Consider the following 27,334-nt stretch of genomic DNA (forward strand, 5'->3'; position numbering starts at 1 on the left):
GCATCACCTTACTTCGGCGAGTCCCTCCACACTGGTCTCCCTCTCTCACGCTCTCTCTTCCTCTCTCTCGGCAGTGCACAGCCTGAATGGGCTTGATGTTACTGCGCCGCCGTGTGCCATCCTCCGGTGCCACCACCTCCACGGTAGCCTCCCCTCCCACCGGCCATCCTCCTCCAGCGAGCTCGGCCTCCATCTCCCTGCCGGTTGCCCCCACGAAGTCCACCTCTCTCTTGCACGGGTTCTTCATACCCACAGCGGAGCTCCACCTCCTCTGACCACCGCACCACCACCGGGACCTCCTTTAGCCACCGACCACCTCTCGTAACCATCCCCACGTTCAGCCGAGCCACCATGCATGCTCACCTTCCCTCACATACGCCCACTTCCCCTTAGGCCACCTCCACCACCGTACGCTACCACCCACGACGTGTGACCACCCTCTCCGACATCCTCAGGCCACCACCGACCCATCCCAACCACCCATGGCTCTGATCTGCCACCTATGCTCTCTCACTCTCTCACGGTATCTCCTTCTCACACACGACCAGTTTCCCCTCCACCACCGTACCGTGATTTGTGTGGTGATTTTTTTATTTTGTGGTATTTTTTTATTTTGTGATATTTTTGTGATGATTTTACTGTAATTTTGTGGTAATTTTGCCGTGGTTTTGCTTTGAGGATGCAGAGAGGGACACGAAGATAACGTGGTTTTGTGGTTTTGCTATGTTCACCACTGTTTATTACTGTTCACGACTAATGTTCATTACTGTTCACGTTATAGTCTCTTTTAAGTATAAGGAGATATATATATATATATATATATATATATATATATATATGAGTTTTGTTACTCATCATCCCACATCACATATCACACTTATTTTTTTATTTTTTTGGTTTTATTTTTGCTAAATTAATTGAGTTCTTTTACTCATCATTCCTATAGTATATACTTGCTAAGGGGAAAAAAATCATACGAAGTGTATGATGTAAGAATTATGAGTATAAGTTTTCACACACACATATTTATATATGTAAAATAATAAGAATAAAAAAACTTATTTAGAAAATAAAAAAGGATAATAATAAGGTTACTACCCTCTTACTACTTATTTACTGCTCCTTTTATATTTAAATTTTTTTATAATAATAAAATTACTACCTTCCTAATTAATTTTTATCGTTTATTTCAGCAAGTCTCACATATATATTTCTATCTTAATTTTTATTGTTCACTTAAGTCCGATGGAGCTCAAGTGTGAGGTTCAGATTAACGGCTTGAATAATTTAGTTGTCCCTAATAACTATCTTATATGGTTAATGTTAAATATTAATAACATACTTTGTTACCTTAAATGTTAGTTACCGTTCACTCCTACATATAATACACTTTATTAATCGTCCCCTATGCACCAAATCCTAGTTTCGCTCGTGTGTGTATATATATATATATATATGTAAAATAGTAAGAATAAGAAAACTTATTTAAAAAATAAGAAAGGATGATAATAGGGTTACTACTTTTTTACTTCCTATTTACTACTCATTCTATATTTAATTTTTTTATAATAATAAAATTACTACATTCCTACAATCTATTTACTACTTGCGTTCTCGTCTATAATAAGAAATGTTAAGGAAAAATTATTTCCATACAATATTTTATATAATTATGTTTTAAACGAATGATATGTTTATAAAATATCTTATAAAAATAATATAATTTTATAAAAATATTCTATTTTATAATATTGTAATATAATATATTACGTGGATAGCTCAGTATTAAAACAGCTATTTGCACATTCTTTTTGGTAGTAGATTGATGATACTATTTAAACAAGATCATCACGGCGTCAGTACTGCCCGTACTGTAGATATTTTTCTATGACAACTGTACAACCGTAGAATTGCATTTACGGTGGACGAGAATGCTCAGCCTCAGAGCTGATGAGTACCGCCAGGCGCCAAGGAACGTGAGAGAGAATTTATTCATGGATAATGAAAAACAAGTCGCAGAGCAGCGCAATACGTACGACGACGGAATATTCACATTTTCAAATATAAGATTTTCAAATAAATTATAATTCGAATAAATTCTGAATGGAAAATCTTGTCCCCTAGTTAAAAGGCTATCACAAAGCTGCTTGATAACAAATACATTAGGAACAACGCTAATCCTTGTTGCTTCCTTGATCACAGACAGACAAACCTAAAATCAAGTTGCGTATGCTTCCAGTATCCCTTTGTGCAACTAAACTAGCTAGTAAGCTTGGTTGGGATCTATGTCGTAGAAGAACATCATCGTTGCAGTAACTTCGTGGGCAGAGAGGATCAGAGCCGTCCACGTATAAGTCCACGCGTACAAAACTGGTCTCAGAAGAAGTCAGACCGAGCGAGGAATAAAGGGTGGCGGTAGAAAGACAACTCAATTGGTGTCGGACTCTTTTGGTCGAACTTTAAGTACTCAATCGATTGCAAATCACCGTCGCAGTTTTTTATGCATGAGATCTCGACAAGAACAAAGGAAAAAGAAAGAAATAAAATTAAGGGTTTCATAAATTAAAGAATTTGTATAATAAGATGAAATAGAAGTTGAATAAAATTTTATTTTTTAATATTATTATTATTTTGAGATTTAAAAAAATTGAATTGATTTTTATATAAAAATTTAAAATATTTATTATAATAAGATGAAATAAAATAATTTCCAACCTAAACCATTACAATCCACTGTAAACGGTTTTCTGATACGCATTGTGGATCCTACCCAAGATCAAACATGTCGGTTAATTATAAACCAAGTACCAAAATCCAAGTTGCGGGGACCCACGTGTTTCATAGGACCGACTGCTCCAAGAAGAAAACAGACTCGGCAAAGCAGATTGTCCAAAGAGAGCATTCATATGGTAGGATTTGAGGGTGTATGAAGATGCAAGAGCTGGGGTCTCGCGCGGCTCTTCTGCATATTTGTTTTTGTTTTTGCGATTTATGTAAAATAAAGCAAAGAGGGAGTGCGCGCGGGTTGTTCGGAATTGAAGTCATGGCATGGGAAGGCTCGTGTATGAAAGTTGAAGTTCTTAGATTGTGTACTGCCAGTAGCTCGATGGGGCTTTTAGCTCAAATCACAGCCGTTGCATTTCCTTCTTTCACATGAGTCTGGTACTTGATATTTTGATTCGTTGGGAGCAATAAATAGAAGACCTCAGTGGCGGTGAAAGTGGCAGTCTTGAAACATGTCAAGTACTTTGTTTTCAAATCTTTTTTGTCAGCTAAAACAGCACACTGCGCGCTACGGCTAGCAAGGAGAGCTGGCATTTTTCTTTGTATTTTATTTTTTTTGAAACACAGACAGAGAACCCCATCAATCTCTCAAGGAAATTAAGCTAAATCAGGGAAAAGTATGATAGACCCAGAAGAGGAAAAAGGAGAAGATTCTTTACTATACTGTCATCATCATTTCGATACATGTACAACTGTTGCAGTACAAAAGAATCCGATATTGGACCCCGGGAAAAAAGTAGAGAAAACATAAAACGATAAAATATGATATGATGACGGTACAGGTATCCGTATCAACGTGTGAGTTCTTTCTCACAAACATTTTCCTTTCCTTCGGTCTTTTTGCTTTTCCTTTTTTGTTCGGTGCTTCCTTGTTTTAGACCAAGAAAATCTCCATGCTCTCGTCCTTAACAGTGTTACACACGGGACAAGATTCAAGAAAAGCTTCACAATACTTGCAGGAACAGAGGTGTCTGCAAGGAAGAAAAAGAACACACGAGCTACGAGAGTAGCAGCCCTTACAAGTCATGCTTTTGCTATTCCTTTTTGCCTCTACTTGTCCTATATCCTCTCTCTCACATGAACCACAAAACGACGCTGCATCTTCGGTTGTATTCCTCTCCAAAACCACTCTCTCTTTGACCTGCTCGAGCCTGTTGTTTAGATCTATCACCGTGGCTTCGCTTGCTTTGGCAATCCTTCGCCATGTTTCGCTATCCGTTTCGGCTTTTCTCACGCATTCTTGGAGCTCCATTGTTCTCATTGTTGCTCGTGCCAAGTCGTCTTCTTTTTGCCTAATCAAACTCGACGTTTTCGATTCTATAGTACTCAAGATGACTGCGAGTTCTTGCTTCCTTTGCTCGTGCAGAGATAGTCTCAACCTTTCGTACTGTTCACATAGAGAGAGAAAAAAAGATAACAAGATAGAGAAACAGTAAACGTTCCATCGATAATAAAAGCATGGAAACCCCATAAATGAACCTTTACGACCCAGAAAACAATTCCACGGGCTCCACAAAATTTTATTTCGAAGAAAAGCCTATGAGATATGACGGGTTATTACCTGTAAATGAAGAATGTGGTCTATCTCCTGGCTCTCCAACTTAAACTGAGCATCCAAAGATTGAAAAAAGCCCATTGGAGGGAAGCTATTGCAACTCGAAGAAGATGTAACCCCTTCGTTGCTATCAAAATTACACAACTTTTGAGTGCTCCGCTGAAGAGGAAACTGACTGTGTTGAGGAAGGCTAAAACGAAAGTCGTCAACAAACCCAAAAGGTGGATCCTGTTGGCCAGTCATGGGAAAACCTGTAGTTTCTTGGTAAAACTGTCCCTGAGCAGCCATCCTAACCATCGATCGCCAGAATTAAGAACAGAAACCAAAACGTACTCTTCTTTTCACATATTTCATGGGTGCATTAAAAAGGGGAGGAGAAGTGAAACGAGATGAGGTAGGTTTAAAGCTAGAGGAATCGTGTTCTAGTTATATCAGAAAAGATGCATGACCTTTTCTCTTTCTAGATCCTCTCTTTATTTGGCATAACCTTTGCCTCCTTTGTTGCTGTGGTTTCTGGTTTAACCGAAAGAGAGACCACTTTGAAAAAAACCCGTGCATGGGTGGTTTATATAGAGTAGAAAAATGACAAACGCATTAATAATATGTATTTATCATTGCTTAATGGGATTTTTTACGGGTAATTACTCGATTGCATGGACATAATTAATTACGAATCTAAAAGCAGAATATAAATTGTTTTTGAGAAATTGACGATTTTAATAACTTGCAATCAAATGGGGAAAAAAAATCGAAGAAAAGACAGAAAAGAGTCTAGCTTCTTTTGTGAACTCCCAAACGCTTCGCAACCAATAACTAGCATTTATGAGAGAGAGATACAGGGGTGGCGCGCAAACGACGACGTACACATGCAGATTTTGTGACAGGGAGTCACAGAACTCTCGAGTCAGAGATTTTCATCGAGAGAGAGAGAGAGAGAGAGGTGTTGGTGAAAGAGAAATCACTCAATCGCGACGTGATAGGGTCAGACGTTATGGAGCGGATTCAGAAATCGGAGGAAATTGTCATTTTTGTCAGTTTGGTCATTGGGAAAGGCTGAATAATAGCCAAAAAGATAAAGGAGTTTGAATTCTACGTAATGTCATATTTGTTGTGTCCGTTCAGAAACGACAAAACTCCACGTAAGACTACTGTATATGTGGGACACTGTATAGTACTGCTGGCCTCTTGATTACAAATGGTTTTTTTAAATCCACGTGGACACTTAAGGGGCCCAACAACCGTCAATCCGGGCTCAATTAACAGTCTAAAGACTGGTTTTAAGTTATTTTTGTATATGAGATTAATTAAAATAAAAATTAAATAAAATATTATTATATTATATTTTTTGAATATTATTTTTATTTTAAAATTTGAAAAAATTGAATTATTTATTTTAATTTATGTGAAAATTTAAAAAAATTATAATTATTAGATAATATGAGATTAATTGAGAAGAATTATAAAAACAAACTAGACCTAAGGCTATATATGTTTGATTGTTAAAATAAACTCAACTCATCTTAACTCATCTCAAATCAAATATTAATAAGATTCAATATCTTTTAAATTTTTATAAAAAAATTAAACTCATCTCAACTTATTTCATACATTTTTAATTAAAAAGTTAAATTTATCTCGTTTAAACCTGTAAAATATTACTATTCCAAACGCAACCTAAGACCCTGTAATAGGAGGTAACGGTGGAATCGCTTTCTAATGGACATGCATGCAACAGAAAATGTTAAAAAATAAAAAAAGGCATGCAACAGAAAATGGAAAACCAATACGCGGATGGATGGCTTGCCGACACAACTCCTACATGCAAACCTGGTTACACCTGGAGGGCTGAGCGCACACATAATGAACTCTGGTAAAAATAAAAATAAAAAAAATTATTTAATTAATGCACTTTTTTAAAAAAAAGTGAAATTTCTCGTTAAAAAATTATACCTATGAGTCATATTTGCAAGCGGATATAATATATTTAACAAAAATTTATATCTACAAATTGATATAATAACATTTGCAAGCCGATATATATAATCAATCCAACTACAGACTTTGAGGCCATTTAAGATCATTATGAGGTTTTTAACTGCATAATATCATTCCAACCGTCAAATACCATGTTCCTACTCCTGGTACCTACCAAAAATAGAAGACGGGAAAAGAAACAACAAAGAAAAGATTGTCGCTAATCAGCAAAAACAAGTGTCCATGTGGCGACGACAACTTAACATCAAGATTCAAAGGTTACACCTTCCCGCCAACGTAAAGAGTTTGCATTTTGTTTTCAGTGTTTCGTATAATGGTTTATTCGTAATGTCGCATACCAAGATTTAAGACTCACCAAACCCAGCGGCTTAAGCTGATAGCAAAGTCCAAACCAAATAACAAATCTTTTCTACTTGTCTGTCTTGATTCTAGCAGATTCTCCTACTGCACTTTCCATTCTAGCATACCAATCACCAATCCTCGTATGCTCAACCATGTCTCTGCCTGACCTGAGGTGTCGGATGGGCCTCAGGACGCCAAAGACAGCAAGATCGGCCAGATTAGGATTTAACCCACCTGTATAACATAGGAAATACGAAATAAGTGATACTTCTAAAAAATAGCTCACACCACACAATGTGAATTTGACTACATCATGATGCCAGTCAAACATACCAAGAAACTGCCGGCCCTTCAGACCATCCACCCATGTTTCTGCAGCTTCATACAGGGCTGCACGTTCATTTGTGATGTTGTGTTTCTTCTTCAATTTCTTTGACACAAAATACATAGCTGCAGCTCCAGCATACTTCGCAATTATCCTCTCAGTGAAACTGAAATTGCCTACGTATAAGAGGGACCAGCAAAAGAATTGAGGTTATCAGCAAAATTTAGGTCTAAAACAGTTTAAACATGTCGAGGGACAAAATCAACGAGATATTTTATAGATTACAAATATCCAAGCTCTAGGCTAATTGAGGAAAGGATCTCCCCATATAAAGTCCTTTAAAACTTTCAAATTAACCAATCAGTGAAGCATCTATACAATTCAAAAGTGATTCAACGTATTCTCTATGAGAGAGAAGTGTTACAATATACATGTATGATGGACTCCCCCACGTCTTTAAGTACATATACTCCATATTAAGAGTGAAATTAAAAACACACAAACGGAAGTAATGTAAGTTGCAAAGCCCTAATGTAATACCATACCGTGAGTGGTGATATAGTCAAATGACTCGAGAGATTCAGAAGTAGTTCGATAAATATTTGGAGATAAGACATGCACCAAGTGATTATCCACCCACCTACAGCATCATCAATTCATCTGTCAAAGGCTACTTTACAGCAACACATAAGCTCAATCTTATGGGACGATGGATGGAATGCAGAAGGACAAACGATTTGACTTAATGCAACAACAAACAACAGTTAGTGATTTGTACAATAATTCAACGTGGAAGTCTTCCTTATAATATAACTAAACTGATGATACCCATCTCCGAAATGTTTTTATTCAACTAAAACCATATTCATTCACAAAAGAATATAGGAATTGGGACAATTACACTTTTCCGTCACAAATTACTTCCCATTTTTCACTCTGCGCCCTAAAGTATAAGAAGTTTCAATTTGTGGCCTAAACTACCCAGGGTTCTCAATTTGCACCTCTGGTTTAGATTTGTAATATTAAGGCCCCGTTTGGATTGAGCGTTGAGACGAGATGAGCTGATATGAAAGTTGAAAATTGAATAAAATATTGTTAGAATATTATTTTTCAATATTATTATTATTTTGAGATCTGAAAAAGTTAAATTGTTTATCATATTTTGTGTGAAAAATTGAAAAATTGTAATGATGAAATGAGATGAGATGAGTTGAGATCACTTCTCAATCCAAACGGGGCTTAAAATGAACGAAAATTTGGCCATGTAGCACAACCATGATGGTCCAATTTTATTTGATGGTGCAAAGTGAGACCTATTGGTAGTTAGCTGCAAGATAAAAATTTTGTAGTTTATGATACAAAATGGAAAAATATGGTAGTTTATGAGTGAAAAAGACAATCTTCCCATAGGAATTTTGGCTACAAAAGTTTCCAAAAGTTATAGACCGTTTAGGTTGAAAATTGGCTTTTTGTAGTTTATGATGCAAAGTGAATAAAAATGGACGGCATTTTATGAGTAAAAAATATAACTGCCTCATAAGAATCTCTATTGTACAAGTTAACAAAGTACAACCAACATACCCACGCCATTTCCGTTCTTCATCACCATCCATGACAGGGTTATCAAGATGAATCTTTTGGAACAACTTATCGATTATGTCTGCACATTTAAAATGAGCTAAATTAACAAAAACCATCACAGAATATATTAAACGAACTTCAGAGATTTTATGCCATAAAACTTCAGGGGAAATAAGAAAAACCTGAAGAATCGACCATCTGTTCACCATCAACCTTCAGTATAGGCACCTTCTTGTAATCAGACCACTTGATCTCCTTTTTGTTGATGGGGTTAACCTCCACTACTTCGTAAGGAATTTTGTAATAATCCAAGAAAGCTGAAAGGAAATCAATTTTTTTTCTTTTGATAATCAAATTAGTAAGAAATAATGGAAATAAGTCAAGAAATTACATTTTGGTAGAAATCTATTAATAATTTCATAAGTATACTTCGGTAATGACTTGTGCATGCAGTCGAGCACACTAACCTATTTATTAGCTTAAAAATAAATGTAAAATTATTTAACATAACACCAAACCCAAAGATTATACTACTAAAAGAAACCATTTTTCAGACTTATATCTAATATTTTTCCCAAATCCAACATTAAAAGCTAATTACCGAGCAAGTTAATGAATAGAGACAGCAAATAACTACTATTGTGTAAAGATTGAAACTGAAACTCATTCTTTTTACTAGGAATCATACAGCAATTACTCATTCCTTTTAGATAATCCAAGCACTTGTAACAGAGCAACATCCATTCCAAAACGAAGTTACTTGAAATCTCGCACTTTGACCGCATTAATTTTATTTTAATTTTTACCTTTGATTTTATTGCAGAAAGGGCAAGCTTCGTACTGGTAAAGAACCACGTCTTTGGGGGAGAATTTTTTGGGACGAAGTGACTCCTTCGCTAGAGATGTGGCCGCGGCAGAGAAGAACCTGGTCTCCGCGACGCCGTTTGCGACAGATGGACCCGATGAGCCAAAGCGATCGACGAGTCCTCGCGACATGAGCCACTGTGGATTGGAATTGGCCTTTAAATCCGAAGTGCCGTAGAGCGCCAATCGAAGCAGTCGCTGGTCAGCAGCGGTGGCGACGGCAGCGCCTCCTCCGATGGATCGACTGAGAATGACGAGCTCGTTGACATTAACCCTTCTCATCATCACCACCAGCGAAGTCAAAACTAATTTGGGTCTGTCCGTCACTGTATGATTTAGGGTTCAGGGTTTTGGCTGAAATTGAACACACGACGCTTCAACCATTTCCACAACCACAAGAACCGTAAAGATCATGTGTGTGAACGACCACGGTGGTCGAGCGGCTGGAAACGAATCTTGAGAGACACGTGCCGAAATCAGGTCGACCCGTTCTTGCTTTGGCCGCGAAGCACCCGCTTGGTGTTCGACTCCTATTGGAGCGTAAGAGAAAACGTGACAAGGACGTAACGCGGTTATGAGTGAGTTTCGCCTTCCCAAAAAGAGTCGCAACAAACTAATATAAAAAATTTATTTATAATCTCAATTTTTATCATTTAATTATTATGTTATAATATTATATTAAATAATAAATTTATAAATAAAATGTAATAAATAATTTTGAATTATTTAATATTATATTATAAGATAATAAAAAATAATAAAAATTAGAATTATGAGTAATATTATTCAATTAAAAAAATCCGATAAAATACGCATATACAGAGAGAATTTTAGTCACATATAAGGGCATTATCGGAATAAAGAATCTACTTAGATGCCAATTAATTTCAGTCTCGCACTATATATAGCCCGCCCCACAAGGATTACTTTGTGTATGTTTTTCTCCTCTTGCTCTCGTTCGCAGCCTTGGAGATAGTCAGAAAACCCTAACCCTAGGGTTTCGTTCTTCGATTCTTTCGTCTTCGATTTAGAGTAAAAAAAGTTTGTACCAAAATCTTTGCCTTCGTTTCCTTCTTTAAGAAACCTAATAGCGATCCGGAGAATCACCGAACCGTGGGGGGATTTGTCTTAATTGGGGATGTCTCGGTGCTTTCCGTACCCTCCTCCGGGGTATGTGAAGAACGGGGAGCCATGGATCGATTGGACTAAGGTTTGTTGAGCAATCTGGTTTTTGCGTTTATGCTCAACTGCTTATGTTCACAATTGTAAATAATTGATGTGCAAGGGCTTTCTATATAGGATACAAGCTTGTCCTTGTATTCGAGAATCGATGTTTCTTGTACTGTAGATTCTTTGTATACATGAATGAACAATGAGCAAGAATTGGTTATATACGTGAGAGAGATTTGAATCATGAGATAATGTGAGAATCATTCTTTTTATAGACTGAATGGGATAAAGATCCTGATTCTTAAAGACTGACCGTCACTAATATTTGGTTTTGTTGGTTATTTGCGACTCATTGTACCACTCAGTGGACCTAACTGTAATAATCTTGGTCTGGTTTGAAGAGACTCTAAGGACTTGAATTTTGAAAGGATTGAACCTCTTGATTTGCACGGTTGGATCAAGATTGGGTCAGTGGATTTCCAAGAATGTGGGTAGAAGGAAAATGAGGCAAAGCCTCAGCCGATCATTGTAAAAAGGGTTTGTATGTAGGGTTTGTATAGGATGAAAATTGTGAGATAATGGATAGCTTTTCTCGAGTTTAATTATGTCCTAGTTTGATATTGCACTTGTGTTGGTATTTTCTTTTCTTGATAAGTTTCTTCAGGGAGATTTCTCGCTAGTGAACTTAAATTCTGGTTGAGATAGACTAGATCTGGGATTACTGATCATACTTTGAGTTATCGATCTATGATTAGGTTCTAGGAAAATGATACTCTCATACCATTTGACAACCCAACTTGATCAAATTGATTTTTTTTTTCCCAAAATTTTGCGGTTTCTTCAATAAAAATGATAACTTTTCTTCTTAAAAAAATAAAAATTTTGAAAAAGGGGAAAAAACAATGTCTCTAATTTGGTCGGGTTAAATTGTCAAAAGGTATGCTCAGTAGCAGGGTCCTAGGTTGTAAAACATGGGATTTCATTAAAGTTCAATTTATAATGCACAACCCACTTGTGGAGTGAGTTCAAAATGTGAAGTCTTAACACTTATGGTATATAATTAATCCCACTACCATACGATTTCATTCCAGTCAATCTCTTATTGTTACTCATTGATTCTGTACGTACAGAAAAACTATTAATTGCGTTAGTTTTTTGTTTGAAATCAGTAACTGATAGAATTAGATGTGAAAAAGTTTTCCCGAATTAATCTTGTAAGACACCCGCTGACAATAATCTTCTGATTAATGTCTGAGTTCCTGGGTTTCTACCTTAGTCACAGGGAGGTAGAACGAATTTTCCCTTTCAATTATTAAACATTCCTTAAAGACCGTTGTTTATGTTGTCCACAATCTTTTAGACCATGTTTTGTGGTGGAGGCTGCATATATCTGGACCATATCTTGAACCAGAGGCAAGGCTGTTTGCTTGTTGGTTTAGATTATATGCTGTTTTGTAACCACTGCCTGACAACATGATCAATCTCTGCTTGCTTCTTTAGATGATCGCTACTTCTAGTAGATGATATAACCTTGAAGAATGGTATAAGGGTGGTAAAAGAGTCTAGTGCTTTGATTGTCAGTTTATTTTCCATGTTCTCGGTTTGATTAGCGTGGATGGTCCTTGCTTCTTTCCTATCCCTCTATTTTAAAATTATTGTAATGGTGCTATTTATAGCTCCAAAGAGAAAGGGAGAAGGTCAAAACAGATATTAAGAAAGAGAAGAAGAGGGAGGAGAAGAAGAAGAGAAGGAAAGCACATAGAGGAAAAGAGAAACCCATTGTTATTGGTGATGACAAAAAAAGAAAGCTCAATTATCAGGAGTATGTGCAACTAGAGAAAACTAGAGCAGAGCCATGTGGTGAATATTTTCAAAAGCAAATTGAAGCTGAGGCTGAACAATTTGAAAAGAGTGATCTTACTGAAGAACAGGAGCGGCCAATTTGTTCTCCAAACGTATGCTCCGACAGTTCTCAAAGAAGCAACAAGAGGAAAAGGGATTCCTCACCAACTAGTGGCTTCCGCAGTCATGGTGAGTTTGGGGTGCCCATTCATTTGGGGATGCCTTCAAACCACAAGATGGACATTTTTTCACTTACAAAAGAATTTTAGATGCATTTTATTAGCTCGTTATGTGGGCTTAATTTTAATTTGCTTTTTTTTTTAATTATTATTATTATTATTATCATGAAATAGGAACTATTGTCCGGATTCAGCTGCCATCGAGAAAGGACCAACATGATGAGAAGTCGTGCTCCACTTCTGGAAGGGTAGAATTTCATGCTCAACAGAAGAATGGAAGTGTCAATGTTCCTAATCAAGAGAGTTTAGGCTCTTCTAATGGAAGGGAAAATATACTTGCTGAGGAGCTTACAGCTGAGCGAAAAAAAGAACTCCCCTGTCCAGCGCCAGAGAGGATTGAAACATCGTACAAAAGTGAGACTGAGAGGACAGAATATCTATATAAAGCTTTGATTGAGAACTGGGTGCCACCTCGCACACAGGATCGTGAAAATTTATTTAGTGATGAAGAGTGGCTCTTTAAGAGGAAGAAGCAAGAAGACAGACGCCCGTCTCAAAAATTTGAAGCCGGTAATGATGTCATATCTTGTAGTTGCAAGTTGTGGCCACAAGGCCATTACTTGTCTGAGGTTGACATGTATGCATTACCCTACACTGTTCCGTTTTGATTATTTTTCCGTTTTTCTTCGGTAGCTTGTACAGTTATGTTGAGGACTATACAAGAAGTTTTGATAATTCGATGGTTCCCGACTAATTTTGCAGTGATTAGCCAAAGTCCATTAGTGCCTTTTTTAGTTTTTAAGTCTTCATATAGAATGGATGTCAGAGCATACACATAGAGATTGTGGTTGGAAGGGATCGAGTAGAGCCATAATTTTTGGAGGCCCAATGTTTTGATGATATTAAGCAAGTATTGTAAGTAAGATTTTAAAAGAAGAATGCTAAAAGTATGTTGAATGGTATTTATCCATTTTAATGGGCAAATCCGTGGTGATAATAAAATTCTTGTTTCAGTCTAAGAGGTGTTTGAGGTTTCGATTGTTTTTACATATGAAATGAGATAAGTTGAGATTAAAATTAAAAATTAAATAAAATATTATTAGAATATATGTTTTTAATATTATTTTTATTTTAAAATTTAAAAAAATTGAATTGTTTATTTTATTTTATGTAAAAATTTAAAAAAAATTGTAATAATTAAATAAGATAAGATGAGTTGAGAGAAATTATAAAAACAAGCGAGGCGAGAAATGAACCACCTTACTTTATATCTTACATATGGTTGCTTAAAAATTTTACAACAAGGTGAGTATGGTTAAATGATACCAACATCCTTCATTTGTGAATTGCTTTATATCTTACATATGGTTGCTTAAAAATTTTACAACAAGGTGAGTATGGTTAAATGATACCAACATCCTTCATTTGTGAATTTTAACGTTTACATTGATGACGATCAGCCTTGCCGTTGTTTCAAGTACTCCTTCAACATAAAGTGTCTTGGTTTTTCTCCATTACCTAGACATGTCTCAGTATCCCCACTACTTAGGGAGTTGTTGTCATTTTCTGTCTGAAGCAATGCAGAGTCACTCTGTCGTTTGCAACCAAATTCGGGATAAAGGTCATCTTCATCTTGATTTCCCAATTCTTTCGTATCAATATTATGGGAATCGACACACTCTTCAGCATCTTTCTCCCCTTTCAATATCTTCAGTATCTGCACCAGGGGACACAGGCTGCTTCTTAAATGACAAATCGAAACAGATTTTTTGGTCAACATGTTTATTATGAAAATAACAAGCAACGGCATTTGAAGCAGAAAATGGAACAGTGCTCCAAAGATAACAGCAGACGTAATGAGCTTCGACTTGAGGCCTAACTTTTGAAAAATCAGGATGATATCCGAAATTGTTGTAGCTAAAAGTGTACAATCTGTGTATCATATATACAAGAAAAATAAACGATATTTCCGTACCTGGCTCATTTTTGGACGAAGTCGAGCTGACTGGATAATGCAGAGGCTTGCTGCCAATACCATTTTATGCATTTGATCCACATCCAAGTCCTCCTCTAACTTTGGGTCCAACAATGCTTTAACATCTCCACTCTCCAATAATGGTTTTGCCCATTGGACCAAACTTATTTGCTCTTTCAGGTTATGATAATCAATTGGCTTTCTTCCTGATATAAGCTCCAGCAGAACCACACCGAAGGAGTATACATCAATTTTATTGCTGACCCTTCCTCGCATGAAATATTCAGGAGCAATATATCCAAATGTCCCTACCACGTCACTGTGTATCTCATAAGGTGAATCCGTGGGTCCCCATATAGAAAGCCCGAAGTCAGATAGCTGCCATCGAGAAGTTAAAGCTGGCATTAGTAGAATGTAGAGTCCTAAATTTTTTTTTCTGTATTTTACTTTTGGAAATTTTTTCAGAAAAGGGATGTCAAATTTCATTCTACTGGCTCACAAATTTCAAAACGTCAACCAGAAGAATAGAGATTGAGAATAAAGAGGATTCACACACTGACTTGGACTCAGAGACACCAACTCCTAATAAAGATCACTGCTGCATCCTAGAGAAGTAGTACCTGTGGCTGAAACTCATTCGAAAGAAGAATGTTTGAAGATTTGACATCTCTGTGAATAACTGGCCTAGGACATTCTTTGTGGAGATAATTTAAAGCCTCAGCAACTGCAACAGCCACTTTAAACCTCACTTCCCATGGCAACACAGATCTGTTCCCATGACCTGCATAACAGATTAAAAAAAAAAAAAATATTGCATATTAATCATTTGAATGGAGATTCTAGAGGGAAGAATGTTAACTTGTTTGTCATAGAAGATCACCGTGTAAGAGTTCCTCTAAATTCCCCACGGAAAAGAAGTCATAGACAGAGATGAGATAGTCATCTTCGAGACATGCACCAATAAGAGGTGAAATGTGCTTGTGCTTCAATGTAGTGATGATATCCATTTCTGCGTAGAAGTCATTCCAAGCCTCCTCATACGATTTTAATACCTTTACTGCCACTGATCTGCCACATGGAAGACATCCTCTGTAAACTTTGCTGCACCCTCCCTCTCCAACAAGATTTTCTGTCAAACAAAAATATATTTAGATAGAGAATTAGGCAAAGATATCAAGATCATCTTTGCTCAAGCAATGAAGCTTATATGCCCAGTGCAAGAGTAAATGACCCAAAAAGTCAAAAGGATTAAACCTGAGGAGAAATTGGACGTTGCACTATTCAACTCCTTGTAACTGAACCACCTACAACCAGTAAAGTTTGTTCTCATGAGAAACTCCAACTCCTTGAGAAGACTTTCTGTATCTGTCGAATTATTTTCAGTATCTAAATCCTCAGAAAAACATCTCTCTCGTTCAATATGACTTTCTATTTTATTTGAAACTTCACCAGTCTGGGTTTGTGGAATTGCTGAATTTGACAGGTTAGGCAGGCTCATCAACCCTTGAACAACAGACATATTTCTATCTTCAGAATCTCTTGAGAAATCAGAACTAGCAGAAGCTGAAATCTTAAGAAGCGGCCAGCCAGGCCCCCATTGTGGAGAGTCCTTTATAAGAAAAGAAGCAGAACTCGAAGAAACTTCCTCTTTATATTCACAAACGAGGCCAGAATTTTCTTCTGGTTTCCTGCTACTGCCAACTGTTTCGTCTTCAGATGCCCCAACCGCTTGGTGCAGCGTTCCGTCTTCATTATCTCCTTCCTCAAAGGCAGAGTTGACAGCCTCCCTCTCGGAAGGTATGTCAGTTTTATTCAAATCCAAAGCAATCGGATGTTGCAAAATTAGAGACGTGGATCGAGTAGGTAGGCTCATCACCCATTCAACAACAGACAAATTCCTACCTTTAGATTTTCTCAGAGCTTTTTGATTCGCAAGTGCCGTTTTCCGGAGAAGTGGCCAACCAAGTGTTGATTCTGGTAGCTCTTTTTGGAAAAGAGAAATCGAGTTCAAAGGAGCTTCCTCCTTGTATTCATGATAATTTAGGCCGCAACTCCCAGTTTTCAAGGCCCCATGATTATCTTCCAGGACATGTTCAGCTGTATGAATTGCATGAGATTCAGATTTTACATTCTCCGGCGCCTCTTCGTCTCTTAAGCTAGTATTTTCTTCCATCCTTGTGAGTTTCTGGCTCAACTCAATACGGTTTGTTTTCAAAATCACTGCCTTGCTGCAGAATGCTTTCACCCTAGCCTCCTTAAAACTTTTTCAGACGGACTTCCTCATGTTCTTGCAAAATTGTTATTAATTTGAAAATCAAAAATCAAAAACTTTGAAGCATGATCAGAAGCGGATACCAAACCTTCTTTAACCGCCGTAGGAAAGGCTTTGAAGTTTTTCGGACGATCTAGAAATCGGAAAGTTGGTAGTAATCAAAGAGATTCATGCATAAACCAAGTCAATAAGCTTTTGAAGAAAGAAACATATGCAGAGGAGGCTAGAAAACCGGGTGTAAAAAACCAGTATTTGAATCAGAAGAGTGTTATAGCCCGATCATGGGACTCCTAACATGGGATATTTTAGTGATAAAGTAGTTTATCAGATATACCTAAAAAAAATTAAAAAAATAAAAAGCTTTATTAATAGACTAATCTCTTATCAAGACTTTACACAAGAATTCTCCACCTATTGTTCGTTAATTTTTTCCATTTTTTTATTTATTACAACTGCTTCTTTTTCGAAGTGTTTGGTCCCATTTTTTTTCTATTTTCCCTCTTATCATTATTTCTGCTTTGACACCCCTTAAAAAGTAGCTGACTTCCCAGTGATCTACATTGTGTGAAATGACAACAGCGCCTACCATTACTGTTGCATCCATGAATTCGCTTCAAAGAAAAGCACCTGCCTGAAGACCAGCCATTTAGAAGGGACGAGCTGCACATCTTAGACAAATCCCAAGAAGATCGTTGACTATTTCATCGATTCATTTAGAAGAAGAAAAAAACAAAGAAGTCCAGGTGGAAGATAGAGAGGTTATAAAGAATATGAACAAATTTTATATTATGAAAAATATTAACGCAAAAGACGCCCATATGTTTGATTAAGTTTAATATGAAATATATGTCGAGAGAGACAGAGACGACACGGACCTTCCATAGTTTCAATGCTTTTCAGCTTTGGTAGAGTTCGTTCCTTGGTGAGAAACCTTTACGAGATTCTATCAAACCTACCAAACTATCTTTTAAAACACGTAATGGCTGGCTATAATCGATTTGCAACAACTAATTTCAGTGAAGTCAACGTTCTTCCATTTTTGACTGGAGCCAATAGAATAAGGACCAGGAGGAAAAAAAAGAAAGAAAATGTTCAGATGATCCTCAAAAGTCAAAAACAGAACCCTGTGGTAGAAAAAATCTGAGTGAAAGTTGCCAAACTGTCAGATTATAGTTTGAGCACCAAATTTGGAAACGAGATGTGATTCAAGATCCGTTAAGATCATAGTACGGTTAAATGGAATTAAAGTTTGTAACGTGACTGACTAATCTTGATTGCTAGATTTTAGTCCTTTAGAGTATGGGGAAAATTGCAACAACAAGTGATGATCAGGCTAAACTAATAACTTCGATTATTTGATACCAATAATAAATTTGAAGGGATAAGATATGATTTTATTTCCAAAATCCTATCAAAACTTTTTAAAGCCGCCTAGCTTTTCACCAAGAAAGCCTCCAAAGCGGGAGCGCACAGGGCAAGCCAGTTCATTCGGATTTGGTTGCCAATGTTGACTCAAAACATGAAAGATTATAAGCTTTGGGATAAGTGTTATAATTAAAAATAGATTCTATAAAAATAAATTTATAAACTAACATGATTTTGTATGATACGTTATATCTATCTTACAATAAAAGTGATTTTATAATCTAACATACAACATCAAGTTACGTCAGTTTGTATAATTACTTTTATAAGATCTAATCGTGACTAAAACATTTTTCAAATCATGGTAGCTATTTTTCAAATAAATAATCAGAACTTTAACATATGAAAAAACTTATTACTCTTTAAAAGGCTATAAAAATAGTAAATATACTAAAATGATAAATGTCTGATTTGTACATGGTACATGATAAAATTAGGAATAAATATTTGGTAGGTAGATAATAATGCGGTACAAGATGGACCATCTATTTTTCTTTTTTTTAAAATGGTTGGAATTTAAGAAATCCACACCCAAGGAAACATCCAAGAAAATCCAGGCAACACACCACGTTTCCAATTTCATTTTTTCAGTCAATGGGCAACCAGACCGTCAAATTCAGGTGTGCCTTACTCCCTTTCTGTTTTTACTTCTTGATCACATATATACAAACACATTAATAAGTCCCATAAAAAGTAGGCCTGCACATTGGCCCGTCCAAGAAAATTTTGGCCCGACCCGACTTGGCCAGCAACCATATCCAGGGAAATATAACCATTCGGGTCGGGTAAAAATGATCCTTTTTTAAAAAAAAAAAAAAAAAATCATTTTGAAAGGCTTTGTGCGAAATTACTTTTTTTTCTTTTTGCTGCATAATTTGGACAAATGCTGAAACATATATCATCCTATACAAATATTAGTCGTTACGATTTAAAAACTATCGCCTTTGGAAATTAAACGCCTTGACGGAGAAGGCAAAGATGAATCCAAAGAGCACTGCAAAACCAGCAACCACAACTGCCACAACTCCCAGAAAATCATGCCTGAATCCCAAATAACTTCTCAAATATTCTTCCACGGTTCGACCATTGTCCTCCAGTACGTCCTGTACATCTCCAAATTTTTTTCTTCAGCTTGTCTCTGGCCACTTTGCCAGCCTCCCAGCATGTATTTGGGCACTTTACCTTACCATCATATTCATCACTCCCATCGCAACAATCTACAGATTGGTGACAAGTAAACTCAGATCACAAAGAGAGTTAAGTAAACAGAAAAGAGTACAACAGAGATCTAGCAACAAACAGCATTTGATGCAAGATTTAAACAATCTAGGTTAGCAGCCCCTAGAATTGGAAGTAGAACACCAGCACAGGAAACTAGTTCTCTTTTTATAATGCAGGGAGCATTATCCTTGAAATGTAAGATTATTTATTGAGTAATGAAAAAAGCGCCATGTTTTCGAGACTAATCAAAGTAAAAAATGCAAGCGCTTGAAGTAAAAACCGAAAAAGTGAAGCGGCAACCCATGAATTGTGAGAGAGAGGGAGAGAGAGAGGTACTCACCACAGATAGCACCATTTACTCTAGAAGAAAATAAGAAAAGTGAAACATGTCCTGCATTGCGACAATAGAATTTTCCAGCAGGGCATGCATATGTACCTAGAACCCATAAAAGAGAATTTTAACAGAAATAAAAGATCGTTTTTTCGCTTTCTTATGATCAAAAAACCCCCTTCAATGAAATAGACGAGTCAAAATATATTCACTTGGTTAAAATTAAGAGAGTCATTGACAGAGTGTGAGTGAGTGTGAAATATGGGCAAGGAAAGAATAGAGAGGAACCAGGCTCGTCAGTGCTTAATTTCGATGAATGAAAGAAACAGAAACAATACAGAATACAAAGATAAAAGCAAAAAATGCGGCAGTGTGACATGAAAATTAAGCACGATTAAAAGCATGAATTAGGAAGGGAAAGTAGTGGGGGCGGGGGAGCAAAAAGGTACCTTTAGGAATGCAGATCAGATCTATTTTGACGAAATGGGTCCGAACAAGTAAGGAAAAAAAAAATTTGCAGAGAGAGGGGGAGGGGGAGGGTTGTAAGAGGAAGCAGAAGTGGTGACTGTTTGGTCTTGTTCTTGCAAAGGGCAGGGTTGTGCTTTTCAAGCCGATGTTACCGAGTGTAACACGCCATGGCTGAAGGGAGCTCATACGGCGTTGGAGGGTCTGAGGAAGATGAAGTCTGAAACCTAAGTCTGAAGTGCACGTGGGTGAAGTCGAACTGGAGTGTTTAACTGGAGTGAAGTCAAAGCTGAAGGTGTGTGGTGAGTTAGCGGGCTGGGTCTTCTGTCTCTAATTGAGTCCTTTAGTAGGCCACAGGCCCTTTTCTATTTTCGGGAGTATATGTACTCAGAACGTAAAAGTGTAAGGAATCTGAAAAGTAAAGAAAAAATCCTAAGTTTCTTTTTTTCTCTCTACTTCTCTATCTCATTTCCCCTTCTGGAGGCACTCCCCTCTAAGAGAGTTTATCTATTTTGTATGAATCCGATTAGACTTTTTACACCGAGACAGGATCTGGGCTTTCTCCTCACCGTTCTAAAAAGGGTACGGTTGCGTGGTGACGTTCATTAGCTCTGGCTCCATAGCCGTCATTATCGTCCAAGCCTCCCAGCTTAACCCAGATGACGTTCATTAGCTCTGGCTCCATCTCCAGTACAACCTCGTCACCAGTCAGTGGAGTTCCAGCGCAAGATTCTCGAACGCTCCAATCTCGGCGAGGATGAGAATGTATGAGAAGCTAGTGTGCTGTAGCATACAATCAAAAATAAAATTTGTACTCTTAAAAATACATGTAGTAGTTAGTACAAATACGGATCGTTCTCACGGAGAATATTTAGCCTAGTTTGATGCTACGTGAACAATAATTGGGGGGGTTTGAATATAACGAAAACAATTTTAAGAAGAACAACTAAGAAACAATTCAAATTAAAATATCGAAATCAATCAAAAGAATAAATATTAGTTTAAGTCAACATTCACCATCAGAATTTTATAACTGATCATCAATGTAAATATATATTAATTCATATTTTGAATATTCACCGTTGGAATTATTTTCCTCTCCTTAGTCATAGTTAATTAGAAAACAAACGATCTAATTAACCTTAACCACTAAACAATCCAAGATAATCACTAGAGATTTAATTTAGTAGCAACCTTAAGAATTAAAGAGATCGATGAAGCTAAACAACACAAGCACAAGTGATTGCATTTAATTTCGTCGAGCGTTCTTCCTAAGATCTAATAATTTTTGACACAGCAAATCATCAAATTTTAGTTACTTCACAAATTAGAGGGATCAAACAATTACGGATTTGATGTCTAATCTAGTAGTAGATTACAACGAATAATAAACTAGTAGGCCTCCTAGTAATTAAACGAGACAATCATGAAAACATGTATAGAAAAACATTCGATACTCAAAGCATAAATTGAACACTAAAAACAAATTAGATCTCACAGTTTAATTGATTCCGAGGTTTCCGTTTCCTTTGACCAATTCTGAAAGTTTAGCCACACAAAACCATCATGAAAACTGGAATGAGGAGTTAGAGAAGAGGGGAGAGAGATGCCCTAGTATGATATTTTTTTCCCCTCTTTTACACGTCCATGCCCCTTATTAGAATTATACCAAATCTTTAAAAATATTCTAAACATTATTCTTAAATAATCATATTCAAATCTGACTTAATTAAAGGAAATATTAAAAATAAAATAGAGTCCTAATATAACTAGGAAAGTGGTGTTTTCCAGCTGTAACTTTCATGCACTAGATCTCCAAAACGTCTGCAATTAAATCGCATATTTGAATTGCACGATAAGGCCAAACGTTCTGAAACGTCAACAATGCAGGTACGTCAACTTCAAGTCCGATTTCGACCTTTATGCAGCTAGTATCTTTCAAAACTCAAAACATGAAATTTGTAGATCTTTGTCTTGGTGTTCCATAGCATCTTGAATCATCTCAATCAAAGATCAGATGAGAGAGTTATGCCCAAATTACAAAGCAGTGTCGAAACTGTCCATAATCGCCCTATTAGCTTCGTTTTGCATTAAACGATTCCATTTGCTTCCTAAATAAAAATATAAGAATAATGAGTATATTTAAGTACCAAATAAATAAAAAAGACTAAACATTAAGAGAGAAAAATATGACACTTTGCATCCTCATTAGAAGCACACAATAGAGAAGGAGAGAACCACAAAAGAAGCCTTTCGAAGAGAGAGGCGTTTCGTCTGCTAGGGTCTTTTTCTGGACAGAAAGGGGGGGATAGGGTTTTTGCTGGATAGAGAGAGAGAGGGACTAGGGTCTTTTTGCTGGAGAAAAGATCGGACTGCGGTTTCGTCCGTTGGACATCGTCCAACCCGCATCTAATTTCAATCCGATTTTGTCGAAGCTGGTCGGATCGATTTTGTCGGGTGGATCAGGCACATTTTTGAACAGGCCTAATCATATGTGATGATACTCAAAACCATAAAAAAAACATATTATGCATAATCATATATGCATATACCTCATTTGTGCGATGACGGTATCTGTCAACAAAATGAAACCACATAAAGCAATCCAAACTTTGCAGTACCATACATATTAGGGATCTTCCTCGCATCTGGTAAATGCGGGAGAAAAATTTTAAACACCACCACTTCCACTTGTCAACATGGAATGCTAGTACTAATCAGAGTTACAAATCGTGTGTAAACAGGTAAAGCCAGAAACTAATAATCTCATAGATCCCTAGCATGTTGGTCAAGACTATACACAACCAGCTTGCTGCTTCCTTACAGCGCACGTGGAATAGAAAAGGAGGACGTGGAATTGAAAAGGACATAAACAGACAGACAGATACACTGCAGCGAGAGGCTGACGGGTCATTGTCTCCTATAATAGAATCCCTCCTAGATCACAGTATGGAGCAAGCCTTTTGTGCCTTTCTCTTCTTCTTCTTTTGCTTCGGAGGCTGGAGCACGACCTTAATGGCTGCATCAAAAACTGCCTTGACATTCTGCAATTATATGATGACATGATTCTAATCAATAACACAGCATAAAGACCATTTCCACAAATAGTCTTGGAGAAATGAAGAGAGACATACCTGCTGTGTTTTTGAACTACACTCGATGTAGGCAGGAGCTCCAATCAGTTTCCTAAGCTCTTCTCCCTTAAGCAAAAGGTGAGAGTCAAACTACAAGTTGGACGTCATAGCCCCACGAAAAAGAGATGTCTAGGGGGAATAAGATACAAAGATGAGAGGTGCAGTAAACTTTACCTGAGGCGTAGCAATGGGCACTGCACCGGGATGGTCTATAAAGAACTGCTTATCATCTCGAAGATCTGCAGATAGATATGGAACTTCTAATAAAAACGAGTTCATCTTTTATATATAAGGCAAAATATCAAGGCAACTAACCTGCATGCTTACAAGTGTTATGTACCACATAAAATATTCAAACTATAGTGTTCCAGAGACTTGTCAACTAAATGAATATGTTCAACACCAATATGATCATGTATAGGCATGTCATTTGATTGCTCGCTTTCTTAAACATACATGTAAATGAGCTATATTTTAGGATTGGCGTTAATTTACTCTTTAACATTGTTCAATGGTTTGAAATGATGAATCAATGTAAGTACGTTCGTCAAACCAATATGAATATCTTTGACTCAGAACCTCCCCAATCTACTTTGTATATACCCTTTTTTTTATAGGTCTACTTTGTATATACCCAATGCCACAACCTCTTTAGCTGGAAGCCTGGTAGATTGTACACTGCAAGAATCATACTAGATGCCATAGTAAACAAGAGAACTTAGGGATAGCAAACACCAAGGAAAAATAATTTATTTATCCAGTAGCAGATAATAACAAAGATATACAAATAGCTGGGAAAAATCTACAAGGCAAGAAAACATCCTGCTAACAAAGATGACTGTCTAAACAAGAGTTCGACAAAAGAAGCCGCAAGAATGCCAAAATGCAAAGGATTAAAGACTTGACCTAGTCACAATCCACATTCCACAAACACAAAACTGATTACAATCACATAGCAATGAAAAACAGATCAATGTATGTCGCAATAAGAGATGAGAATAAATCCTACCAAGCTTTGTTCCAACAAGAATTATTGGAACACCAGGTGCGTAATGCCTTAATTCAGGAATCCACTGAAAATGGAAAGTAAAACAGAAAACAAGTTATCAGCCCACAAAAACGCAGGCATGACTTAAAAAATAATACATTTTCTTAAACAAAGAAGAAGTTTATCCAAGAAGTTTAAACCTTCTTAGCAACATTTTCATAGCTAGCCTTGCTTATGAGAGAGAAAGCAAGTATAAAGACATCTGCGCCTCGATAGCTCAAGGGCCTTAATCTATTGTAATCCTCCTGACCTGTACAAAAAATCATGGATTCAGGAACCCCCAAGTCAGGAACAAAACAGATAAGAAAATCCCGGCAATCTGAACGATCATTATATAATTACCAGCAGTATCCCATAACCCTAGGTTAACAGTGCTTCCATCCACGACAACATTAGCACTGAAATTGTCAAAAACAGTCGGCACATAGTCCTATCATCAATGAGAAATGAACAAACTAGTTAGCAACCAATAGCTTCTGACCAAAGCACATTTATGGAAAACAGACAATGTAAAACTAAACTGGGAAATAAATAATCTTACAGGAAAAATGATTCACAAACAAAACATCAGCCTATACATTTTAAAACCAAAAAAGTGACTTTGGTTACAAATATTTCCCACCACAGAAAACCAAGAACGAAGAAATCTAATCCACAAGACCATGGAGCCATTCAGCACAGAGCGATAGGGTATCTTGAGGAATCAAGGACAGATGTACCATCGTGTAGACATAACAAGGTATAAGCTAGCTGTCTGAATCCGCATAAATAGAGGGTAACCGCTAGAGTCAAACTTCTTAAAGCATTGCCTTGCTTATCCAGGGTGCGAAAACCTAGCATTTTTGTCTATTGCTAACTATGAATGATAATTTATTTTCTTATGGGAACTAATGTATAGCCCAATAAGCAATAAAGGTTTTCCACCATTCCAACACATATAAGACAATTGATCAATTATTGCTAACTCCAGATATTTAATTAGTGACTTCCTGAAAGCTTGGGGTATGAAAATAATCGGGTTGAAATTAGTTTAAGAAGATCACACTGATCCAAGCGCCATGATCTGAAAACCATTATTTTTCTAACATTCCGAAGCCATAAATACGATATCATTAAGAATTCCCGAATTCAACATGGCAAGCAACATTTTCTCTCTAACATGATGCAAATGAGTCCAAAACATAAAATAGGGGAAACATCCTTCAATTTAATAAGCATATTCTTCTTCTTTTTATTTTCTTTTGGCAAAAAAAGAAAAAAGAAAGAAATGGAAGGTTATATAAAGGACTTCTCCCAGAAAGATCCATCCAAGAACAAGGGCGTACAGAAAAGAAGTAAAATTCCCAACAATCGAAACTAAAAGGACCAAATTAAAGGCATACATTGAGAGATAAGAACTCACCGTAGGGAATGTATTGCTCGTGTAGGATATCAGCATACAGGTTTTACCGACAGCGCCGTCACCGACGGTGACGCACTTAATGAATCTAGACGCACTCATTTCCGACAGAGAAGCACCGGATCTGCACCAGTAACGTACAAACTCCAACAATGCCCGGGCCTCTCTCCTCGAGTCTCAGTCTTGCTGTTCTTCCTGCTCCAGAAGGGAGTTCACCAAGACTCCATCTCTGGCAAAGAAAAACCCAACACCGGAAGATTCAAGTTTCTTGAAATTTTGAAATTGAAATTCAGAGTGTAGCCCTAATTGCAGAGAGAGAGAAGAGAGAGTGGGGAAAATGAATCGAAAGAGAGAGAACGAGGGGGTGGGGACCTGAGCTTTGAGACGGGGAAACAATTGCGGTTGAAGCGTTCGCGACCTAGCCAACCTGTTGCCAGCTTATCCCTTTACTCATACCTCCCCTCCCTCCTTTTCATATCCCGCTATTCCAAATTAAAAAACATTTTTTTCCTTCCTTTTTCTTTGAGCGGTGGTATTCTGTCGTCCGAATAGGACCGCTCGGTTGTGGTTAATTATAAAAAAAAAAAAAATATTTATTTATAATTTTTAATATTTTTAAATATTTTAAAAAATTAAAAAATACATCAATACAGTTAAAATTATTTCTATCATCATACGGTTAAAAAAAAAATTTACCAAATCGTCAAACCGAGCGGTACATTTGAGGTAGCAGAATATTCTTTCTTTTTTTACACAACTCTTTCTTCCTTTTATTTTTTCTGAACTTGTTTTCTTTATTTGACGTGATATTTAATTCGATAAATTGAGATAAAAATTAAAAATTAAATAAAATATTTTTAAAATATATTTTTAAAATTTAAAAAAATTAAATTGTTTATTAAATTTTATTTAAAATTTTAAAAAAAATTATAATAATAAAATGAGTTGAGTTGAACTCTCAATCCAAACTGGCTTAACTTTTTAGGGTTCTTGCAATGTGTTTTTCTTAAAATATTTGTAAGTTAAAGTAGGTGAGAAATTGTACATGTACTATAATATTTGCCTATAAAATAAATCTTATAATATTGATTATTCTCGTTTAGTTATATAGATGAGATAAAATAAGATAAAAATTAAAAATTAAAAAAAATATTATTAAAATATAATTTTTTAATATTATTATTATTTTAAGATTTAAAAAAATTATATAAAAATTTAAAAAATATTATACGAGATCGCATCTATCAAACCAAACAAGACCTTATAATAAATAAGATCAATGCACTATCAAAAATGATTAACTAGACCTTATAATAAATAAGATCAATGCACTATAATATATGCCTATAAATTGTACATATACTGTAGAATTCGCTTAACATATTTAAAAAACATTGATCTTATTTTTTTATTACTCTTTTGTTAAA

General features: G+C 36.4%; 5 protein-coding genes and 1 long non-coding RNA gene across 6 annotated transcripts; 1 reads left to right on the plus strand and 5 right to left on the minus strand.

Annotated features, from left to right (window-relative positions):
• Positions 1 to 3,417: 3,417 nt before the first annotated feature.
• Positions 3,418 to 5,598, minus strand: LOC121261402 (BOI-related E3 ubiquitin-protein ligase 1-like). Its single transcript, XM_041163752.1, has 2 exons — positions 4,346 to 5,598; positions 3,418 to 4,171 (listed from the first exon to the last, which is right to left on the minus strand). Exons 1-2 carry the CDS (start codon positions 4,634 to 4,636, stop codon positions 3,659 to 3,661), a joined length of 804 nt encoding a protein of 267 aa, XP_041019686.1. The 5' UTR covers positions 4,637 to 5,598; the 3' UTR covers positions 3,418 to 3,658.
• Positions 5,599 to 6,534: 936 nt separating this feature from the next.
• On the minus strand, positions 6,535 to 9,932 carry LOC121261403 (prostaglandin E synthase 2-like). Its single transcript, XM_041163753.1, has 6 exons — positions 9,389 to 9,932; positions 8,765 to 8,899; positions 8,583 to 8,661; positions 7,547 to 7,641; positions 7,010 to 7,177; positions 6,535 to 6,910 (listed from the first exon to the last, which is right to left on the minus strand). The coding sequence occupies exons 1-6, from the start codon at positions 9,729 to 9,731 to the stop codon at positions 6,744 to 6,746; spliced, it is 987 nt and encodes a 328-aa protein (XP_041019687.1). The 5' UTR covers positions 9,732 to 9,932; the 3' UTR covers positions 6,535 to 6,743.
• Positions 9,933 to 10,372: 440 nt separating this feature from the next.
• On the plus strand, positions 10,373 to 13,405 carry LOC121261404. The gene is made up of 3 exons (XM_041163754.1): positions 10,373 to 10,656; positions 12,293 to 12,647; positions 12,812 to 13,405. Exons 1-3 carry the CDS (start codon positions 10,585 to 10,587, stop codon positions 13,303 to 13,305), a joined length of 921 nt encoding a protein of 306 aa, XP_041019688.1. The 5' UTR covers positions 10,373 to 10,584; the 3' UTR covers positions 13,306 to 13,405.
• Positions 13,406 to 13,989: 584 nt separating this feature from the next.
• On the minus strand, positions 13,990 to 17,292 carry LOC121261405 (receptor-like cytosolic serine/threonine-protein kinase RBK1). Its single transcript, XM_041163756.1, has 5 exons — positions 15,867 to 17,292; positions 15,493 to 15,741; positions 15,233 to 15,393; positions 14,613 to 14,990; positions 13,990 to 14,354 (listed from the first exon to the last, which is right to left on the minus strand). The coding sequence occupies exons 1-5, from the start codon at positions 16,783 to 16,785 to the stop codon at positions 14,094 to 14,096; spliced, it is 1,968 nt and encodes a 655-aa protein (XP_041019690.1). The 5' UTR covers positions 16,786 to 17,292; the 3' UTR covers positions 13,990 to 14,093.
• A 2,131-nt stretch (positions 17,293 to 19,423) lies between these two features.
• Positions 19,424 to 20,162, minus strand: LOC121261406. The gene is made up of 3 exons (XR_005939892.1): positions 20,150 to 20,162; positions 19,871 to 19,966; positions 19,424 to 19,526 (listed from the first exon to the last, which is right to left on the minus strand). It is a non-coding gene; the product is annotated as an uncharacterized LOC121261406 (long non-coding RNA).
• A 2,739-nt stretch (positions 20,163 to 22,901) lies between these two features.
• LOC121261413 (rac-like GTP-binding protein 5) lies at positions 22,902 to 26,374 on the minus strand. Its single transcript, XM_041163765.1, has 7 exons — positions 25,911 to 26,374; positions 24,851 to 24,938; positions 24,649 to 24,758; positions 24,470 to 24,533; positions 23,635 to 23,699; positions 23,461 to 23,526; positions 22,902 to 23,370 (listed from the first exon to the last, which is right to left on the minus strand). Exons 1-7 carry the CDS (start codon positions 26,007 to 26,009, stop codon positions 23,269 to 23,271), a joined length of 594 nt encoding a protein of 197 aa, XP_041019699.1. The 5' UTR covers positions 26,010 to 26,374; the 3' UTR covers positions 22,902 to 23,268.
• Positions 26,375 to 27,334: the final 960 nt, after the last annotated feature.

This window comes from Juglans microcarpa x Juglans regia, chromosome 4D, assembly GCF_004785595.1.
Source record: "Juglans microcarpa x Juglans regia isolate MS1-56 chromosome 4D, Jm3101_v1.0, whole genome shotgun sequence".
Taxonomy (NCBI): Eukaryota; Viridiplantae; Streptophyta; class Magnoliopsida; order Fagales; family Juglandaceae; genus Juglans; species Juglans microcarpa x Juglans regia.

Excerpts from the sequence above, each read along its gene's own strand:
- LOC121261403 (XM_041163753.1), bottom strand. The coding sequence starts at position 9,731 with ATGATGAGAAGGGTTAATGTCAACGAGCTCGTCATTCTCAGTCGATCC. Across the intron at positions 7,642-8,582 it reads GAAGAACGGAAATGGCGTGG|GTGGGTGGATAATCACTTGG; the intron begins GTATGTTGGTTG and ends ATGATGCTGTAG. Across the intron at positions 7,178-7,546 it reads TGACTATATCACCACTCACG|GCAATTTCAGTTTCACTGAG; the intron begins GTATGGTATTAC and ends TCTTATACGTAG.
- LOC121261405 (XM_041163756.1), bottom strand. The coding sequence starts at position 16,785 with ATGGAAGAAAATACTAGCTTAAGAGACGAAGAGGCGCCGGAGAATGTA. Across the intron at positions 15,742-15,866 it reads AACGTCCAATTTCTCCTCAG|AAAATCTTGTTGGAGAGGGA; the intron begins GTTTAATCCTTT and ends TTTGTTTGACAG. Across the intron at positions 15,394-15,492 it reads TTTAGAGGAACTCTTACACG|GTCATGGGAACAGATCTGTG; the intron begins GTGATCTTCTAT and ends TCTGTTATGCAG.
- LOC121261402 (XM_041163752.1), bottom strand. The coding sequence starts at position 4,636 with ATGGTTAGGATGGCTGCTCAGGGACAGTTTTACCAAGAAACTACAGGT. Across the intron at positions 4,172-4,345 it reads ACCACATTCTTCATTTACAG|TACGAAAGGTTGAGACTATC; the intron begins GTAATAACCCGT and ends CTATGTGAACAG.
- LOC121261413 (XM_041163765.1), bottom strand. The coding sequence starts at position 26,009 with ATGAGTGCGTCTAGATTCATTAAGTGCGTCACCGTCGGTGACGGCGCT. Across the intron at positions 24,759-24,850 it reads AGGGTTATGGGATACTGCTG|GTCAGGAGGATTACAATAGA; the intron begins GTAATTATATAA and ends TTTTTTGTACAG. Across the intron at positions 24,534-24,648 it reads ATGAAAATGTTGCTAAGAAG|TGGATTCCTGAATTAAGGCA; the intron begins GTTTAAACTTCT and ends TTCCATTTTCAG.
- LOC121261404 (XM_041163754.1), top strand. The coding sequence starts at position 10,585 with ATGTCTCGGTGCTTTCCGTACCCTCCTCCGGGGTATGTGAAGAACGGG. Across the intron at positions 10,657-12,292 it reads CATGGATCGATTGGACTAAG|CTCCAAAGAGAAAGGGAGAA; the intron begins GTTTGTTGAGCA and ends TGCTATTTATAG. Across the intron at positions 12,648-12,811 it reads TAGTGGCTTCCGCAGTCATG|GAACTATTGTCCGGATTCAG; the intron begins GTGAGTTTGGGG and ends ATCATGAAATAG.